The sequence below is a fragment of the Vanessa tameamea genome, chromosome 16, assembly GCF_037043105.1.
Source record: "Vanessa tameamea isolate UH-Manoa-2023 chromosome 16, ilVanTame1 primary haplotype, whole genome shotgun sequence".
In the NCBI taxonomy this organism is placed as follows: Eukaryota; Metazoa; Arthropoda; class Insecta; order Lepidoptera; family Nymphalidae; genus Vanessa; species Vanessa tameamea.
In genome coordinates, this window is record NC_087324.1 from 1,494,982 (window position 1) to 1,517,000 (window position 22,019).

Here is a 22,019-nt window from a genome sequence, read left to right on the forward strand (position 1 = left end):
AAGCCTTCCTCTATAAATGGACTATTTAACAAAAAAAGAATTTTTCAAATCGGACCAGTAGTTCCTGAGATTAGCGCGTTTAAACAAACAAACAAACAAACTCTTCCGCTTTATATATATACTAGCTGTGCCCGCGACTTCGTTCGCGTAGTTGTCGGAAACACTATCATGATTATCGTTTGATTGCTCACGTTGGTTTTTGTTATTATAATCGTCAATAAGATTTAATAATATGTTTTACAGTACTTTAGCGTAGATTATATTTTTAGTTTTATTTTCTTGTGGTAGAAGAACATACTGATTTTGCCCGCAACCCGATCTTGACAACGCGACATATAGTTGGCCGTGTGAAAAGCAGTCTTGACGTAAATCGATTCCTACGTGTTTAAATGTTTGGCCCTGTGATTTATTAATGGTTACGGCAAAAGATAACTTAATGGGAAATTGAATTCTTTTAAAATTAAAAGGTAAATCATTTGGAATCATTGGGATGCGAGGTATAAGCACTGTTTGACCAACTGCCGGACCAGTCAAAACTGTTGCAACGATCACGTTATTGCGAAGGAATTTTACTTGAAGGCGGGTCCCGTTACATAAATTTGGTGGTTTAAGATTTCTGAGTAAAATTATCGCAGCACCTATTTTTAACTTCAGGGAATGTGGTGGAAGGCCGCTCGGGTTTAAAGAATTGAGAAACTCTTGTGGGTAATGGACAGCATCTTCTTGATCCATTACATTATCAATAGATGTGTAGGTAGTTATATCGCCTGGAAGTTTGGTTAAAATTAGGTCGTTAATTTCGTCAACGCTACTATTTCTCGCCGCCAATATTGCCCTTTGACACATCCATTGGTAATCTTTATTTTCTATTTCGACGATATTAGGGTAAACTTTTGATATTAAATCCTCTATGCTAGTCACTTTTTCTCCTAAATCGCGAATAATTTCAATTTTATTTTCAGAATGAGGTACTTTTCCATCTCCTATTAAAAGTAACTTTGAAGGAAAATTTGTACTTCCTCCCCCCAAATGTGCTCTCATATTCGTAGATAGTTTTAAGGTATGGACAAATTTCCATAACGGTGAACTTTTAAGGCAAGACCTTACAATGTCTGCTCTAGTTCCTCTTAAAATTACCGGTAAAGTTTGTCTAAATAAATTACCAACATCTGTGTTTTTATTGCTTATTGTTATACGGTCAATCATGACAACCCTTTTCTTAAACATAAAAGAAATATTGTACAATAGTGTATGATTGCGAATATTTTTTTTGTTAACAATTCGATGCAGGTGTATCGACATCTGGATGTAAGACAAAAGAAAAAGTGAATTGTAAATAAATAAATCACAAACAAAATTCATACTCTGCCAAAACAAACAAAACGTTCAACAGGAAATGTAATAGTAAATCTGAATGACTTTTCTTTGTCTTGGATTAGGAGAAAAGTTCATGAATTGTAATACCTGACGGTAGACATGTTTGCTTAAACACTCAATTTTGATTCCAATTTTTTGTCATTATATAGGACCACTATGTACGTATAGGGTTTAAAAAACATCAAGAAGAAGTGTATTTATCGATAGACCAGATTTACAAATTTGGAGTATATCATATATTTACAAACCTACCTTGGCTGACACCGCCTCCAAAAATAACAATAATTTTAACTATAATATATTATCGTAATAACTTTGCTGACTTTTAAATAGTCTAAATATTTTTAATTTCATTTTACATAGTATAAATCTAAAAAATATTGTGATCATTGTTTGTTATTCATAGGTTTGTGTTAAGTTAGATTTAAAGTGGGTAGGTACATACTTATCTCCTTGCGTGGAAACACAGAACGTACCTACATATTGGTAAGTAGAATAAGTTACTTGATTATTAAGTTGTAGAATAATAAGCAATTATTTTTTACTTTTTAGAGCATATTATTTTTTTTCTCTTTTGAAGTCGGTTTTTTTTGTCAAAATTTTTGTTTCTAAAAGATTCGGCCGAGTATCGCTAACGTGCTCCTTAGAATTGTTCCGTTCCCTTCCGTACCGTTACTTTGTCATGGATCCTATGCTCAGAACCTTACCAAACTTTCATCATAGTACCCTTGAAGTATATCCTTTATAATAAAAAAAGAATCATTAAAATTGGTTGGCACAATTTTGAGTTATTCACCTATTTATCGCGCACATACATAATGCACATTTAAGACTTATATCGTTTTCATAAGGATACCATCATCGTAACAGGATAAAATTAAAATGGGGCTCCACGGGAAGCACTACCTTTCAAACAAAAAAAAAATTTATCAAAATCCAGTGAAAAGTTATGAGGTAACAGACATATAAAAAAAAAATACAGACGAATTGATAACCTCCTCCTTTTTGAAGTCGGTTGAAAACAAACAATATTAACTTAAACGTAATAAGATAAACAAACCGAACAATAAGAAGTTTAGATTGTTTCTCCTTTGGTGTTATTATTTCATAAGGTGATTATAGTACAACCGTGTTGAATATGCTTGAACGTAATAGAAATTACTTGAAATATTGAACTACTAATTTATTTGTGTAGTCATTTTAAACGATATTCACCTATTTGCTTATTTGCATAATTTATTTTCTCAGTGATGATTAATCTGCATCGGTGAAAGTATCGCTCGCCATTTTGAACTTTTTTACGTGTGTAATGTAATTTTTATACCTTATTTATACCGTGAAACGTTTGAATTGTTTACTTGCAAAGTACGAAGGAATGTTCATTGAAATTTTATCTTATATTGTAAGTTAAAACTACAGCAGATTATGATTTAAATGTAACCGATTTTATACGATAAAAAATAATGAGCAAATAAGCTGATAACAAAACCTAATTTTGATAAATAATTTAACTATTAAGAATGTTAATTTTTTTAAGTCGTTATGTGCATTGCTACTTCGCAGAACTACACCGCGGGTGAGAGTGGCGAGCGCGGCGGCGGGGCTGACCCGCCTCCCCCTCATCCGCCGCCGCGCCCCGCCTGCTAGCACACTCTTAACAAATAGACATATAGTGTCACGGACTTTTTTTTTATTATTAAAAGAGGAATATATCTTTCATACACATTTTTTGAGTAACTTAAAACGTTTATGCTGCGCACGCATCGAAAGTCCATAAATGTGAATAATTTTCCCCGTTTTTGCAACATTTCTCACTGTCGCTGCGCTCCTATTGGTCGCAGCGTAATGTTATATAGCCTAAAGCCTTCCTCTATAATTGGACTATTCAACAAAAAAAGAATTTTTCAAATCGGACCAGTAGTTCCTGAGATTAGCGCGTTTAAACAAACAAACAAACAAACTCTTCCGCTTTATATATTAGTATAGATATTATATATATTTATATATTTCACCCGAGCGAAGGCGGGTTTTCATCTAGTAACGTATTTCTGTGGTCAATGTTACTTTTTTACAAGCTTATATTTAGTTTCGTTTTGTGTCTTAAAAAAAATGTTCCACGCAAAAAAGCAGACAAACAGAAGGAAGCTAAGGGTATGTCGAATTCGTCTTGACGCTGTTTGTTCTAGACGCTGGTATCACGAAACTAATTATAAACCACGCTTTTGATCGTCGTTGCGTCGCTAGCTCTGCGATCTTAGATGGTATGCCAACTGTGACAATAATTCCACTTGCTGACTCACCCTCCAAACAGGAACTCGGCAGTATATTATTACTGTTTTTTGTTAAAATAATAAGTAAGTGCTTACCACTGGTAAATAAGAGATACTAAAAATGTGACTGCGTATGCACTGCAAGGCGCGTATGCATTGTTATTTTATTATATTGTGTCTATTAATAGATATCTTGTGTAGAACCTTCGGTTCCGAGATATATAAGATAACATACTTTATTCGTAAGATTTATAATTCTTAGTTATTCATTATTTTTACTCATACAAGATACAGCGTATGAAAATATTTATTATTTAAAAATAGAATGTGTACTAAGTCCACTTCCACACATTCTATTTTTAAATTAGCATTAACAGTTTTTACACACTTTTTTTTGAGGGAGTGAGGAGAGGGTATCTTTTATGGACATAAATTTGCAATCCCATAATTGAGATAGTGATGTTCCCTTTCCAATAAAATACAGGCACATTAAAATAACATGATTTAATATAACATTCTACATTCATATTATAACTACAAAAATTACGAAGTTGCTCTTTCATGGCCAAACCATTGAAACTAATTTAATGAAATTTGTGATGAAGGAATTTTGAAATTCAAAGAAGGATATGAGTAATTATAATACATAAAAACAACAGCAACAGTAACAGCCTGAATTCCTTACCGCAGGGCAAAGCCTCCTCTTCCTTTTTGGAAAAGGTTCCAATGCGGGTTGGTGGATTCACATGGGCAGAATTTCGTTGAAATTAAACACATGCAAGTTTCCTCATTATGTTTTCCTTCACCGCCGAGCTCGAGATGAATTATAAACACACATATTAAGCACATGAAAATTCAGTGGTGCTTGCCTGGATTTTAACGCGTTCTAACCACTGGGCCATCTCGGCTCTTACATAAAAAGGTACCCCTTATTATTTTCTGTGCCACTGACAAAATGTATGCAAATTAATGATTGATCATAGGTTGAGTGTGTAAGACGTAAAAACATAACCAAGAACCAAGTTCAGATGTATTTCAATAATTTAATTCAAACTTAAATATTCAAAAGTCAAGCAAAAGTCAGTATCGCAAGGAGTTACAATTGATTAATTGTACGCCTCCTTCAGTACCTTATCTTTATACATACGTGACTCAAAGAAGATTTAAATATTTCTAACACGTGAATCGAATGACACTGAATATTAAAAACAATTTCCTTTTTATAATTGATACTTCACGAGCACGACGAAATACATTTCGCTCCTCACTTAAAAACTAGATTACGTTTCCGTTAATATTTATTATGGACGAGATGGCCCAGTGGTTAGAAAGCGTGCATCTTAACCGATGATTGCGGGTTCAAACCCAGGCAAGCACCACCGAATTTTCATGTGCTAAATTTGTGTTAATAATTTATCTCGTGCTCGGCGATGAAGGAATACATCGTGAGGAAACCTACATGTGTCTAATTTCAACGAAATTCTGCCACATGTGTATTCCACCAACCCACTTTGGAGCAGCGTGGTGGAATATGCTCCAAACCTTCTCCTCAAAAAGGAGAGGAAGCCTTGGCCCAGCAGTGGGAAATTTACAGGCGGTTAATGTAAAAAAAAAACGTCATTTTTAACTATACTCTGAAAAGGCGTTCATTTAGTCGAATATAGACTTTTGATTGAGAAATTATTGTGTGATATTGTTGAACATTAAATTTAAATATAAATACTTTTTATGTATCATTATTTCTAAAAAAACGTGCTGTCCGTGGCGTTGTTATATAACATTATTTACAATTAGTTTTCGCCTACGACTTCGCGCGCGATTTACGGGTCGGTTGTCAAATATCAGGCTTAAAAATGTCCGTCCTTGGTCTTCAAACTTATTTCATAATAAATCATCATCTAATTTCGTTCATTGGTTTAGCCGTGAATGAGTAACAGATAGAGTTACATTCGCGTTTATAATATTAGTATAGATCTACTATTGTTATGTTGTTTTAATGTGCCCGCATTTTATAAACAGACAGCAAGACGTTCGGTATATATAGTTAATACTAGCAAAATCCGACGATATAGAAATTGTGATGCTACTGCCTCATTTAAGGGCGAGTAAGATTAGCGCGAATACTGCAAAGACCTTCTCCGAGGTAAAATACACATGTGGTAGCTTTCATAAAGACCAGACAAATGTCTTCGAAGTCTAGTCATCTCGATCAGATGTATCAGCGTCCATTCGCATTACTTACGAGAACATAAAAGATATATTTAGATAGTCTAGCGCCAATCAGTAATACTTAGCATTATTGTATTCCGGTTCGAAGGCTGAACCAGATTAACTATAAACACAAGGAACTTAACTTAGCACCCAAAATTGGTGCCGCATTGGTGACGAAATATCGATCAATATTTCTCATAAACCCAATGTTTACGTGCGATGGTGATAACTTACTTTCTTTAAGTAGGCCCGTCAGTCTAACCATAACCTAAAAAAATCCCGCCTAACCTTAATCCGATGACGGACCGGATTATTTATGGTTTCCTTACCCAATATCGACGTTCAGACTGTTTTTTTTTTTATGTAAATAAAAGTCCCATGTAAATCTAATTCCGCGTTAATTTCGCCTGACAAACTATCAAGACAATCTAGTAACAGACTATCCATTTCTAGGTTCTTGACCGACGCGACGTTATAATAAATTGACTTGATAATAAATGTACTGAAAAAAGAATTATTTTAGTGGTGGTAGCTTTTGTTGCATGGCCGTCTGGGTAGATAACATCCCATCACATATTATTTCTGCAACACTTAGTATTCCAACTTCAAGGGTACCCTGTGCAAGAGACATAATATCTTAAATCAAATGGCACATTTACTAGTTAGTAACCCCTTTTAATACCTCGGAGTTTATTCTCCTTATAACTCCTGAACCATTATGTTAGAATATCTTAATCTTAACCTGAAGGTTTCTTAATCAAAACGGGATTCCTGTAAATGTAATTACCTACATGTAGATTTAACATAATGTGACAGTTATAAATCGGGACTGTCCCTGTCAAATACAGGACGTATGGTCACATTAGTAATACATTTTTCCAGTACAAAAACTCTACATAATAGTTATAACGATGAATATTTTCAACGTTCACGTCTAGACAGAACCTTGTCGGACAAACGACTGTAATAAAAATCGTGTTACCGCTTTGAACATAAATTTAACTTAAATTATATATTTTTATACCGTTCTTATTGTACGTTTGTTTGATATTTTTTTTAAGCGTGCAATCTGATGGTACGTAGTGATAGCAACAGTTATTGTATATCATATTAAATGGAACGATGGAATCTAACGCCCCCCCCTGGCTGTTATTATTTTAGCTGAATACCCATTCCTACCGGATCCGCACGTCAAAAAAATATATTGCGGTTTATAAAAGTCAAAAATATGAGTGGTAGCCAATTATCAGCTTTGCCGAGCGTACGATAGGGATTTTTCTGGCATCGATAAATGGTAAATTTCTAATCTTCTCTTTCTCTCGCCCTTCTCCTCCAGTCCGATATTCATGTACTGTTCTAGTTTTGCATAGTCATATTTCAGAAATATAAAGAATGAAAAATTTAAAATTAACGCATTGATAACGGTTAATTCGCCGCGAATATAAAAAAGGCTGACCTCTGTCTCTGTCTGAATCCGTAAATAAATAAATACTGTTTGAAACTGCTAATATTATTTTTATTTTATTTATCAAAAAAAAAGACAGAAGTAATTTACATACCTATTAATAAGTAGACAATTTGAAATCGGTGCCAAAGCCTTAAACGGCTCTAACGGACTAACGTATAACACCTTAAATTGACCAAATCAACACAGTGGTTTCCGATAAAAAAATTTTTTTTTTAATTTTTCATTCAAAATACGTAAAATCACAAACTACATACCGTACAGGCCGAATACCAAAATAACTGTTTTTTTAAGTCGATTAAAAAGTAAAACGAAACAGTAATTTAGAAAAAAAAAGACTTAAACGAATAGCGGACACAAAGACACCAGTCATCACAGCCTCATCTTCACGACATTCATCAACTTTCATATCTCCCGTAACATATTGAACATATTCCACGGTACATATGAAAATTTATTGCCGTGCTAAATTTAACCTAATTCTCTGCTCCAATGAGTTCAAATTACCACGACAATAATGTGCTTTGTTGCGTGCCGATAACGTTCTTGTTTTAGTACTCGTATGTTTTCGTGGATTTTCTTGCATTTAGAAGAGTTTATATACAAGAATATGAAATCACGCTCGTCACGTCAAAGGACTAAATTTGACTACGAAGCGCAGCTTATCCCTATGACAACATAGTATAAAATAAGTACTGCTGCCGCGTCTGTACGTGTCAAACAATACCAAAAAAAAATCTTTACGGTTTTTAGTAGTGGCTCTTATGGAGTGATTGAAGTTTAGGTGTATAATTAATTCAAATTTTATGTAAATTGAAAATGTAAAATGCAGATCAATACATATATTCTGATATAAATTATGTAGATCCTTATTTTATCCGTGCAAAGCCGGATCTGGTAGCTAGTATAATAATATTACATAACGAAACCTTCTCCAAAATGAATTGTTCTTTTGTATATTCATTTTCTTGTGTTTCGTATATCGTCTTCGTAAAAGGAAATTTCTTTTTATTTATTCGTATAGATCAGAAACGTAAGATGCGAGAGTTTCCACTGTTATAAAACATGAAGTGAACCTAACAAGAACAAGTGATTAATAGATAATCAAAGTATGTAAATATGTTTTTTTTTTTTTTAATAAATATTATAGACTATTCAAAATCTCGACTCGAATTTCAATCAAGAAATTTTAATTTCAATGTTGTCTATTTGCCATAACTCTTCGTGTTGCTAGGGCTATAAAATATTGCGATCGAATTCGGTTTTGAAATTTTATAAAATTGTAGTAGTGTCAAAAATGTGACACTTTAAAATAAATGGCTGGTCGTAGGCGCCATGTTGCAAATCTTTACAGACGTCAATTATGTAAATCATTCCTAATTTCCAAATACACCCTGCACACAAATATGCATACTGTGCATCTTTAAGAGAAGGCGGAGACGGGGTTAAAACTTTCACATACGCCGTTTTAAGGTGTAGTCATTATATTATAGATATATAGTTAGTGATCATCAATAAAATGTATTTAGCGATGTCATTAGCATTACTGTGTTACTGTTGTGTGGATACCGTTAGTGTTTAAACATTTGTGCGCTATGTTAACTATCTGCGTATTAAGTCGATTCTAATGCGACTTAAAGTGATAAGTGTAATTTCAGTAGTTCGGGATGGCAAAATAAAATTATGTTTTTTACAATGATGCTCCAATCTCTCTATATATCTTTACAGTCCCTCACAATCATCCAATTGTTTTCCTTATGACAGCTCAATCATTTTTAAAATAAGAAATAGTGTTACATGCCAGTATTAAATGTTATCCCATAAAATAATATTAACTAAAGGTGTACAAATTATTGATCAATTAATTACAATAATAATTGTATATATTTATAATATCCTATGACGTAGCTCCGTATGGAGGTTAGGGCTAGTCTCGTAACATAACATAACATCCTTTGTACACGTCTTTTGTCTATGTAATTGTCTATATATTTGTTGGTACATAAATAAATAAATAAAATAAATAAATAAGATTTACACACACATACTTTATCACTAAGATATTAAACAAGTAAATATGTTACATAAATTGAATACTTAAATATTTAAGGTGAAAATAAATTAACGTGTAAATGTTCTACTGCCGAGCAAAGGAGTGGTTTTCTTTTGAGGGTTAGGTTTGGAGGTAATTCCCCCCACTGTTCCAATGCGGGGTGGTGGATATGTGGCACAATTTCATCTGTAACGTGCAGGGTTCCTTACGATATTTTCCTTCACGGCCGAGCACGAGATGGATTATAAAAAATTTTACTCACAAGAATTAAAGATATAAGATTAATTAGTATAGTATTCTAGTATTTTAACTTATAAGACATGTAACTTTATTTCAAATATACTATTGTAACGAAACGTGTAACGCGTTTTTCCAGCGAGAAAAAAAAAGGTGGGCACAAGGGCCCCGGTGCATAGAAAAATAATCAGGCCCTTACCCCCTCTTTCCAACCCCTCTTTAACCTATATTGACCTTTAAAATTATTGATAGCGATAAAAATAGGATACAGGCTACAGTGAGTTGAACTTATCAATAGTATGCTAAATCCATACGTCATCTCTATATAAAGCTCTTTTCAAAGCTTAGGGGTCCCTTGAGCTCCGGGGCCCTGGTGCACTGCACCACCTGGCCCTACTATACCTAAGATTTCTCAAATGTAATCTTATAGTTCCCTTATTATCTAAAGAACAAATCGTCGAATCAGATAATTTCAGGTTCCGACACAAATATCAATCACGTTTTTAACAATCGTTTATAAATACATAAATAGCAATAAAAACACGCCTTACAATTATTAGTGTATTTTTAACAAAAGATGTCGGAAATATATTTAAATTCAAGAAAAAATATATAAGAATAAGCGTTTTATTGTTTGTGACAAAAAAAAAACAACAATAAGTTTTCATTGTTGAAATAACAAAGGCATACAAATAATTACAAAAAATCCGCCGCTCACTTTTCTAAGATTAATTTCAATGGATTTACAATAAACCTCGAAACTACTATTTATAGTATTCCGAACAATTGCTCATTCGCGTACAACGTCGTCAAATGTTTTAAAAGATATATTTTATAACATAAAACATTAAAAATGCGTTACAAAAAGTTTGTACATAAAACATTAAAAATGCGTTACAAAAAGTTTGTGTATGTTTAATTATGAACGACTGGACAAACTGTAATTCATCATGATCATCATCGGCCTGTGTTATTCCACTGCTGGACGTAGGCCCAAGGTCAAGGCGCGCCACTGAGCCCGATCTTCGGCCCTTCTCATCCGTGTTCCACCGGCCACCTTCCGTATATCGTCGCTCCAACGGGCCGCAGGGCGTCCTACACTACGCTTGCCGATTCGCGGTCTCCACTCTAGAAACTTCTTGACCCAACAGCTATCAGTTCTTCTACAGATGTGACCGGCCCACTGCCACTTCAGCTGGTTAATCCTCTGAGCTATGTCGACCACTTTATGTAAATTAAAATGTAAATTGTAATTACATTTAGTTTAATATATTGATAAAAAATACAAAGTCTAGTTCACTATGGCGTAGTTTAAAAACATTCAATAATCAAAAATATCTATTCAATGTTGAAGCATTACAATAATCTACCGCCATTTTGAAAATAAATACCACCGAAACATAAAAAACCGAGAAAGTCAGCGGGACTTTCCCTTCTTTTTACCAATTTTTCATATTTCTATTTGGAACGGCCTAGAGTTGCCAAATAAGAATTATCCTTTCATTCCCAAGGTGTGTTAGCATCTAAGAAGTCATTAGTGTTATAAATATCCTTTAAGACACAAAAAATCCTTAATTATTTTTTTGAATTTTGCAATTGAACAATTTTGTACGTTTTCTGGGAAAAAGTTTCGTGTTGTTAACATATACATGGGTTAATTTTTATTCCTAACACAGTCAGGTCAATTTAATCACCAGCCTTCTTAGCTTTAATTTAAAAAAAAATTGTAGTTCTTTTTCTTTTTTTATTAACTCCCAAGCAATTTTTTGTTATAGTCGAAAAATTTTAAACAATTCATATTATCGTAATAGAAAATTACTTAGTCAGAATAATTGTGTACGATCGAATTGTGTCTGTGCGTATTCCATTATGGTACAGATTGAAGTGCTTCGTGCGTGAAACCGGTCTGCATCAAATAGATTCAAATGTTCTTCGTTTAACCGAAACGGTTGCGTTATTTCATTATACAAATTGAAAAGAGAAAAACGAAATAGCTCTCATATAACGGTCGTATTGGTCTTCATATATTTTATTACATTTTTTTGATTGAAAGTTTGAAGTTAGTGTATAGTTTATTTTTACTATATATGTTACTGTAAAACCTCGAACTAAGGTAAATCTTAAGATTTTCCAGTAAAACCTAAGATTTACCGACATGAGTTGGTAAATGTAAGTATTTATTATAAAAAGACGACTTTTTCGGACTTTTACCATTCCAACCTAACATAACCTAACATGTAAATGCTAAGATTTACTAAGTGAATGACGGTAAAAGTTCGAATCCCAACATTTTATGGACATTTACCATTCATAATCGGTAAATCTTAGGTTTTACTGGAAAATCTTAAGATTTACCGTTGTTCGAGCTTTTAAAGTAACATATATATAGATATTTTTTTGCATAGTTCATAGCTATGCGATAATCACAGTAACTTGTTAACAAATAGTAGTCTTTTAGGGATTCGTCGTTGGTGTTAGACATAAAATGTAACCTATGTCCTTACAAGGAATTCAAGCTTTTCTCAAGCCTTTCATCAAATTCAGTTCAGTCGCTTACCTGTGAAATAGCAACAGATATTCAGACACACATATTTACTTTTGCCTTTATAATATTATTGAAGATTTAGTAGAATATGTAGATGCTTCTTTTTTCATAATCTTATTTCAAAATGTTTAATTTATGACAGCGTTCTAATTCAGCTGTTTTCGTAATTTCATTCTTAATTAGTCAAACGATGCTTATCATCTGTTAAATGTTTTATTTTTTTTATTATCACCTTTTTCATTTTTTATTTTAATTTTTTGACGTTAAAGTATTACTCAGTCAGACAAGATGCTTCAACAATTATAAAATTTTATTTGATGGCAATGAAATGTCAAGTTTTTTTTAAATATATTATCATTATATACAACATTGGTATATCTGTAACAAATAGACTATCAATTTACGCTGGTATTCTTTATTTATATATAAAGCTGAATAGTTTGGTAGTTCTGCCAAAAACACAAATTAAAAAAAAAAAGGTTGCGTCAAATAGGCCATTTATTGAGAAAGCTTGATTAGGCAACACCGGGGTACATAACCCACGGGGGCGGAGTTGTTACGTTTAACGCATGTAAAACAGCGCGGTGCAGGTAAAAATTATATATAGTAAATATAAGTTAAATGCATGACATTTGTGTAAACAGTATCATAGTGAGGAAAACGCTTATTTCGTCTCAGTGATATCTCGTTTGCGAGACACACTTGTAATTTATCACATAACATAAGATAACATAACATTTCAAGCATCAAATATTAACATTACATGATTATTGAGAGTAAAAGTAATGACTTAATATATATTACATGAAATATACGACATTATTTATGTATTAAAATTATATTACTTAGTAAAATTTAATTTTATTCAATATAATAATTGAAAAACAGTTTTTTACTACGAGTTATTCGTCGCTTGTTCTATAGAATAGAATTTACATTTTAAATCGGCGGATGCTTTCATTCTATATGTTTGTCTGTGCGCTCCTAATTGATACGATTGCGATGAAACTTTTACGAGATATGATAGATCTAGCGTGGATTCCTAACCTAAAAAAAAGGAAGAATTTTTTAGACCCTTATAACCGTGCGAAGAAAGTAAACATAGCTAGTGTTAAATAAAGTTCAATTTCATTGATTATTGTTTTTCTTTTGTCAATAGGTAGTCGCAAGGAGGACTGACTTGAAATTGATCGTGACGTCAGCGACCATGGACTCCACCAAGTTCTCGACGTTCTTTGGTAACGTGCCAACATTCACGATTCCCGGACGAACCTTTCCAGTCGAGACGTTCTTCGCTAAAAATGTATGCGAGGACTACGTCGATGGTGCTGTCAAACAAGTAAGTCTTAAATTTATACAATCAGTCCAACTTTTATGTAGTCAGTAAATAGACTAGCCGACGAAAATACGTTGTCAGTGTAAAGGGTCGTATGTGAAAATTAAGTTTTCATTTGAAAAGTGGTGCGGCTGTTTATTATTTGCATAATTCATGCTCTAATACTATTAAAAACATTTAAAAGTAACGTATAATACCTTTACCTTGATACCAAGGAAATTATTGAAATTATACTTATAAGAAAATCATGTTATGATGCTCTCCTGGTACTCCAAGTCAAACTGAACGCATCTACAAAGTACAAAATTTGTAGTATTTCCATCCTAATGCTTGGGTTATCGGAATCATCTCTAGCCTTTACGATTAGTTTGAGAGTATAATTTTTTTTTTTTTTAATAATGATATTAACTTGTAGTCGTACGACTAGTTAAGTACGGGCAGAGTATATAAATTCCGTGCTAGTCCGAAAGCAATCACAAAACGTTATCATATAAATTTGATATCAATAATATTTGTAACAAAAACAAATGAATCATTATAAAGTTACAACGATTTGATAACGAAACGTAATTAATACATTAAAAAAAAACGAACCGTTAGTCATTCGCAATGCACGAAAGCGATTTAGACTATACATAAAAGCAATTAAATTCAAATACTATCAAGAACAAGTCTATTTCAAAGCAAAAGTTACAAACTGCAATATCTCCAAGTGCATTTGTAATAAGATCGATAATCCCTTATCTGAAACTACTATAGACAGTGCATACAAGTCTAGCCGGTGTCAATGAACTCAGGTTGCGATTACTCTGCTGTGCCGATTTCCATTTAAAGATTTTGTTCGATTCATAACTTTCGATATTTCGAAGTAACTTTAAAGTCGAAAGGAAATTAAAAAATTAAATTGTTAATTCAAATATCTTTTTAAATGTTGTAACTGTTTATGCTAATAGTCGGAGGTAATTATATGACAAAAAATATGTACTTTCGTTAAATCGTTTACTTAACTCGACATATTCATAAGTAACTTGCAAAGGTAACAGCCTTATCATGTCCCAATTCTGGGCTAAGACCTCTACTCCTTGTTAAAGAGAAGGTCTTGGAGCTTAATTCACCACGCTGCTCCATATTGATGCTGCTTGTAGATATGTATATATATATATATATATAAAGTTATACACATAATGTACACAGTATCAAATATCTTGTCTGTATGATTCAGAAGTATTCTAAGTAACATAAATGTGTACATTTACAAGTGTCTCACATTTAATGCACACATACAATTGATTGTTAAACATCGAACAATCGGCCATTATAACATTAAAACCTTCATGGTGATTTGAAATTATTATAAAATGTATTAAATTTTATAATTTGAGTTTGGAACTGCTCTTCGTACACACGTAGTAAGTTTTTGCTGTATGTGTGAGTGTATTTACATATGTGTGTATCACGGATATATAAATAAGTGTAGTGATGATTTGTAACTGATTATCACAAAACTGTATATGTATATAGTTCACTTCAATAAATTGACAGAACGACGACATCTCTACGTAAAGAGTTTTTAATGGTTATTTGCGTAATATTCTGATAATCTAATAAAAACGAAATTAAGGATGTGGTAATGGCTAGTAATTCCAGAGATTAATCGTAACAAACAATTACACCGAGATGTAATTGCATGCATTCGTTACATCGCAAAGGCACCATCAATCTTGTGAACTAAGATATTATGTAACTTGTGTCTAGTTGCACTGATTGGCTCAAACCGAAACAGGACAATACTAAATAGTACTGTTTCACGATGGAAAAATTGATAACGAATGTACAAAAACCAAGAATATGCAGAGGAACAACTAAGCAATATGATCAGCAGGACGGTTGATGATTTCTTAGTCTTTAGATATATATTTTTTTATGATATCGGTAGGCGGACGAGCAAATGGGCCACCTGATAGTAAGTGGTCACCACCGCCCATAGACAATGGCGCTGTAAGAAATATTAACCATTCCTTACATCACCAATGCGCCACCAACCTTGGGAACTAAGATGTTACGTATCTTGTGCCTGTAGTTACACTCACCCTTCAAATCGGAACACAACAATACTGAGTACTGCTGTTTGGCGGTACAATATCTGATGAGTGGGTGGTACCCAGGTTGGCTTGCACAAAGCCCTACCACCAAGAGATTTTAGATTCACTAAAATGGAAAGACAGAAGAGCAAATTAGCCACATGATGGTAAGAACTCACCATCACTAACACTACAATTGTAGGAAGTATAGAACTTCAAGCATCAATGCGTTTGCAATCACCAAACCACCACCAACCAAATACGATACATACAAAACCAGACACGACAATACTGAGCTGTTTGTTCGGAGACTAGTGTCTAACATAAACCCCTAACACGGTCAACTCAGTGTAATCTCATACTATAATATATTGATTCAAATTGTCATATTATCTAAATTTATAGGTGCGTATAGTAGCTCTGTATGTCTGTCTGTTGCTCTTTCACGAACAAAACATTTAACTGGAATTTGGCAAGTTTGAACTCCAAAAAAGAATACTGTAACGACCAACCACTAAACCGCGAGTAAAACCGCGATCGATAACTAGTCTGCTGGAATTATAGTGCCAAAGTTGTTTACTCGAAATCAATTTAATATCCTCGCGAGTACATTGACACGTCGTCCCAAACACATTCGAAGGCTATTCACCTTAAATTGTAACTGATACTATACGAAACGATATATAGTAACGGTACTTAATAACTAACGTTTTATCCCTTCGTTACTTTCGTTACATTAAAAATAACGTTATGTTATTTATAATATCCGGGTCAATAAAGACAATAACGTATATTAAAAAAGAGCTGTGTCGTGATACGTGATACACCCGGTTAGAAGGAATTTGCTTTAACTATGTATTATACATTAAGTAACATACAATGGAATAAATTCACAACGTTTTGGGATATATAAATGACAGGAAATAAAACGGTTATTAAAAAAACCAGGTGGGAATTAAAACAATAACAACAAATAAGTTTAAATATTGTTATATTAAGTCTTATATAATAGAAAGAGTCAGAGCTATAGAAAGAGATAGATAGAAAAAAATTACATATTTCCTACCTTGGGATTCCAACTTCATAGCAAATTTTATCAAACTCGCTTCTGCCATTCGAGAGTGCCGAACAGGCAGACAAACTTTCGCATTAATAATATGAGTATGGTTTTGTATGGATCTTTTCTAATATATTTTAAAACAGCAATACTATTATATTATGTGATAATTTTTTTATAATATATATATTTAATTGCTACTACTATACTGTTTGAAAATGCAGTTTTATAGTATTTGCATCGTTCATAATTAGCTTGCCGTTATACCATTCGATCGACGCAGAATAAAAACAGGGGGACAATTCTACTAATTTTTAACGAAGGGTCGATGATGTGGATGAGAAGGCCGATGATCGGGCTCAGTGGCGCGCCTTGAGGGAGGCCTATGTCCAGCAGTGGACTAATACAGGCTGATTATGATGAACGATACCTTCTCGATTCTATTCCGATCTTACCTCGACGAAACCATAACTGGATCGTTGTGATAATATAATAGAAAAACGGTTAAACGGCAACGTTTCGACTCCATTGCGATAAAGTAACATTTTGTTAGTAGAATTATCCCAGGACGAGAAAAACTTGGTGTCTGCTTGATTCTATGTCTTGGTAATTGCTGGTGTATGATTTCCCGCCATTGTATGTAAGAATTGACTACGAGGCGTAATTTAAAAGCAAATGAAACAATAACCAAATGTCTGTCTGATGGATTTTATATAGCATATGCCTTTTTACGTAATATTGTTAATATTAGTACTACTAAGTATGTGTATATGCATAAGTTTAGTACAATTCCTTTTTAAATTATAGGAAATATATCTAAAATTGCAAAAGGTGTTTTAAGTTTTAATTTCTCTTTCAACACTAGACAAAACTAATTTTAACTGTTGTTTGTGTACCGAACAAATCCATGAGCATAGACGAATGTCCAATAGTCCTTTAATTAACCTTCTATTCTTGAGTTATAAAGTACCATAATTCTATCAATTTACTTCATGAAGTCCATTATCTAGATTGTAGTATTGACATGTTAGAAATATTGACTCAATCTGCTAATGGTTATCATCGCCGGGCCTTCATCAAAGGAAAGCGAGATCTATACGATCAAACGTCGAACGTACTTGATGTATTGAAGATAATATCTTTTGTTCGAATAATGTTTCAGAAAGTGCACCGAACGAACGCTAAATCGGTATTTAATTTGATTGTGAAAGATTTTTTTTATTATATTTTTATTTTCAGTTTTTTTTCTTTCGATTCTTTATTGAAACAGACTTTTTTTATGATGTCGGTAGGCGGACGAGCAAATAGGTCACCTGATAGTAAGTGGGCACCACCGCCCATAGACAATGGCGTTGGAAGAAATATTAACCATTCCTTACATCACCAATGCGCCACCAACCTCGGGAACTAAGATGTTATGTCCCTTGTGCCTGCAGTTACAGTGGCTCACTCACCCTTCAAACCGGAATACAACAATACTAAGTACTGCTGTTTGGCGATAGAATATCTGATGAGTGGGTGGTACCAACCCAGACGGGCTTGCACAAAGCCCTACCACAAAGTAAAAAAACTATTAAAAGCACTTTTGAATTGTCATTTTACAAGACAAAAATCGCCTAGTAACTCAACGGTTACTTTTTACAAATATATAAATCCTCCTTTGTTATGATTCTCTTTCGTCGCGCGTTTTACGCGCAATTGCAACGGTGACTTAAAATTGCATAACAAACAATATAGAGACGTAATCTAGTTATAACTGATCAAAACAGATTATCCCACGCATCTATTGTCTTTTTAGTGTTATGAGATAATTATGAATAGTTAATATCGGCACGTGATCGTGTCTGACACACGCTCTAAACATTTGCGCAAACCACAGCATGATGAACCGTCCTGTGGTTTTATATAGCAAGTTAATTCAAGTATACAAAACTGTTTGGGTTTTTTCGCTGTCTAGATTATTTTGTGTTTTTTTTTTTAATTACAATTCGATTTACTTTTTTAACTGTCTAGACACGAATGAGCTTTAGGGTCTTTTGTTTAGTTCTTCTCTTTTACAGAAAGTTTGGAAAAGACACGTATAGGTAGGGCAAATAGACCACCTGATCGTGTGGTCACCACCGCCCATAGACAAAGGCGCTGTAAGAAATATTAATCTCTCCATATAATTCCAAGGCACCACCAACCTTGGGAACTAAAATGTTATATCCCTTGTGCCTGTAGTTACACTGGCTCACCCACCCTTCAAACCGGAACACAACAATACCGAGTAGGTGCTGTTTGACGGTAGAATATGTGATGAGTGGAAAGCTCTACCACCAATTAATTTATTTATTTAATTGGCATTTTAGAGTATCTAGAAACAGTCTACTCTGATATATTTTCTATTAAGTTTTTAGTTCTCATATGAATATATAACAATCGTGTTTTAGACGAATTGCAGATTAATGATTGAACGGCTAGACTGATTTTGATAAAATTTGAAAGTTGAAAAATATAAGTTTAAAATGTCGTGAAATAGAACATAGTGTGCTTTTTAATTTAATAAATTATTACTACAATTTAATGTCTACTTATAAAACCGTTTGTTCTTGCTGACATTAATAGTCAGAATAGTCGAAAAGCCGAATCTAATGAGTCTAGGTATCTGGAGTTTGGACATGAACATAACTTTATTTTATAACTTTAAGATAATGAGAATTTTAACTTTGTATGAAAATTGAACTCAGATATATAACCGTAGAATTATAAATACCGTTAGATTTTAATCTATCTCGCGAGACTGTAATCTGCCGAAATAATGGAAACGGTGGTTCAACTCAAAATATCAAATATTTCGATAGCTTGTGATATTTCGGTTAGGTTAGAGTTCTTATAATTTAACTTTAATTAGCTTCGGTAGATTGTAAAGTACCGAAAATTAATGCGTTAAATTGTAAGCAGTAAGTTTCGGTTCACAATCTTTGGAAAGTTTACAATTCCACGAGATAGATTATAATCTATCAGTGTTTACAATTATACGGTGACATATACATGACAAATTTAATCCATATTTCACTCGTACGAAGTCGGACCGACAGCAATCGTATTATACAAGTTTTAGACCAAGCTCTCAAGTCCATACATATAGAACCGCTGGTAACAGCATGTTAATAAAATTGTATATCTATAATATAATACTTTAAAACATTGTACAAACTCACGTATAAAATAAATGTATGTTAAACCACTCTTAACATTCAGTGCAAACACGTTGCTTACATTATGTTAAATGTCAGGCTCGTTGTGAATATTACAATGTAAACTTATCATAGAACGAGTAAACAATTATGTCTTAAGAAATTGTCGAAAGAGTGGCCATTTTCTCAGTTCTGTGATTAAATATTGGCGTGTAAACACTGGATGTGTTTTGCTGAAAAATGCTCTTGTTGATAACAAACATTAAATATTAATTATCAGAATTATACATTATGATGTACATTGAAACCTGGTATATTATAACGATTTTTACGTATGTAAGGCGTACGCAGAGATTTAGATTGTGGCACAGATCGTAAAGGGAAGGCTTGGTTACTAAAATAATGTTTTGTTATAAATGATAGGATAAAGATACAAAGCCGATCTTGATAACAGAATGATGTCAACGCTGCTAAATGTAGCTGCTCTCATCATTGAAGTATGACTCTTCACATTTGATTAAAGATAAAAATATACAAGTTAAATACATCAAAGTAGAAGCCTTTTGTCTTTTTTTATATATTGTTTAATAAGAAAGTAAAAAATTAATTATAAATTATTAGTATAGATGTCTGAATTACAATTTGATTGATTGACAGAAAATTGATGTTAGTGAATAATTGAAAGTGTCAAGTGTCGGCCCGGCCGTAATGGCAAACTAAGCGACGACCTCGACTGTATTTTAAAGGTGCGGTCAAATTTGGATTTTCATAACACTGCTTTTTATGATCAAATTTGTAAAAGATAATAATAGCACCTTTTGATACAAAATAAAGTTCTACTGCTTAATACTTAATTTGACGACCTCCGTGGTCAAGTAGTGTGTACACCGGTTTTCATGGGTACGCCACTCCGAGGTCCCGGTTCGATACCCGATCGATGTATTAAAAGTTCATTAGTTTTCTATGTTGTCTTGGGTCTGGCTGTTTGTGGTACCGTCGTTACGTCTGATTTCCATAACACAAGTGCTTTAGCTACTTACATTGGGATCAGAGTAATGTATGTGATGTTGTCCAATATTTAACATAACATGAAAACATAAACAGCCTGTAAATTTCCCAATGCTGGGCTAAGGCCTCCTCTCCCTTTGAGGAGAAGGTATGGAGCATATTCCACCACGCTGCTCCAATGCGGGTTGGTGGATACACATGTGGCCGAATTACGTTGAAATTATACACATTTTCTTCACCGCCGTGAACGAGATGAAGTATGAACATTAATTAAGCACATGAACATTCAGTGATGCTTGCCTGGGTTCGAACCCGCAGTCATCACTTAAGATGGACGCGTTTAAAAGCGTTTTTAACCACTGGGCCATCTCGGCTGAAGTAGCCCTACCTACCAATTATACTCGATAATGAAATAAAAACCCCTCCGGATAGGTAGCACGCACTCATCAGATATTCTACCGCCAAACAGCAATTCTCAGTATTATTGTGTTCCGGTTTGAAGGGTGAGTGAGCCATATTAACTAAAGGCACAAGGGACATAACATCATAGCTCCTAAGGTTGGTGGCGTATTGGCGATGGTAGGAATGGTTCATATTTCTTACAGCGCCCATATGTGGTGACCATTTACCATCAGACGGCCATTTGTTCGTCCGCTTAATAAATACAATACAATATTTGTTATATTGTATAATTAACTTAACTTTAAACCTCATATTGATAGGTGATAACAAAAATGATTAATATCGAACCCAGGACTTCGGAATCTGCGGCTGTATATCTAGCCACTAGACCGAGGAGGCAGTCAAATTTATATCGATACTCACCTGAGAAAAGATTTTTAGTAAATGTTGAGAAATAAAATGAGTAAGTACTTAATTTCGTCAGGAGTAAAAGTACTTTTTATCAATTACTAGCTCAACCCTACGACGTTACGTTTGAGGTATCTATAAAACTCTTCCTATAGCAATAACCATTTTATCCCTTTGAGGGGTAATAGAAAAGGCCTATCACCTTCCCAGGAACTCAAACTATCCCCATACCAAGTTTCATCTAATTCGGTTCAGCGCTTTAAGCGTGAAGAGGTAACAGACTTACTTTTGAATTTATATTATTAGTTTAGATAGTATTATATTTTTGTAACTCTAATAAATTCCAACGTCTTGTGTTAGCTAAGAAATTATAATATATATACATATAAA

The 22,019-nt window shown here is 33.5% G+C and overlaps 1 protein-coding gene across 1 annotated transcript in view; it reads left to right on the forward strand.

Annotated features, from left to right (window-relative positions):
- LOC113393722 (pre-mRNA-splicing factor ATP-dependent RNA helicase PRP16) overlaps positions 1-22,019 on the forward strand; it is a 112,140-nt gene that overhangs the window by 83,806 nt on the left and 6,315 nt on the right. The window contains exon 12 of the mRNA XM_064217385.1: positions 13,318-13,497. Coding sequence (XP_064073455.1) covers positions 13,318-13,497 — 180 coding nt within the window. The remainder of the gene's footprint in view (positions 1-13,317; positions 13,498-22,019) is intronic.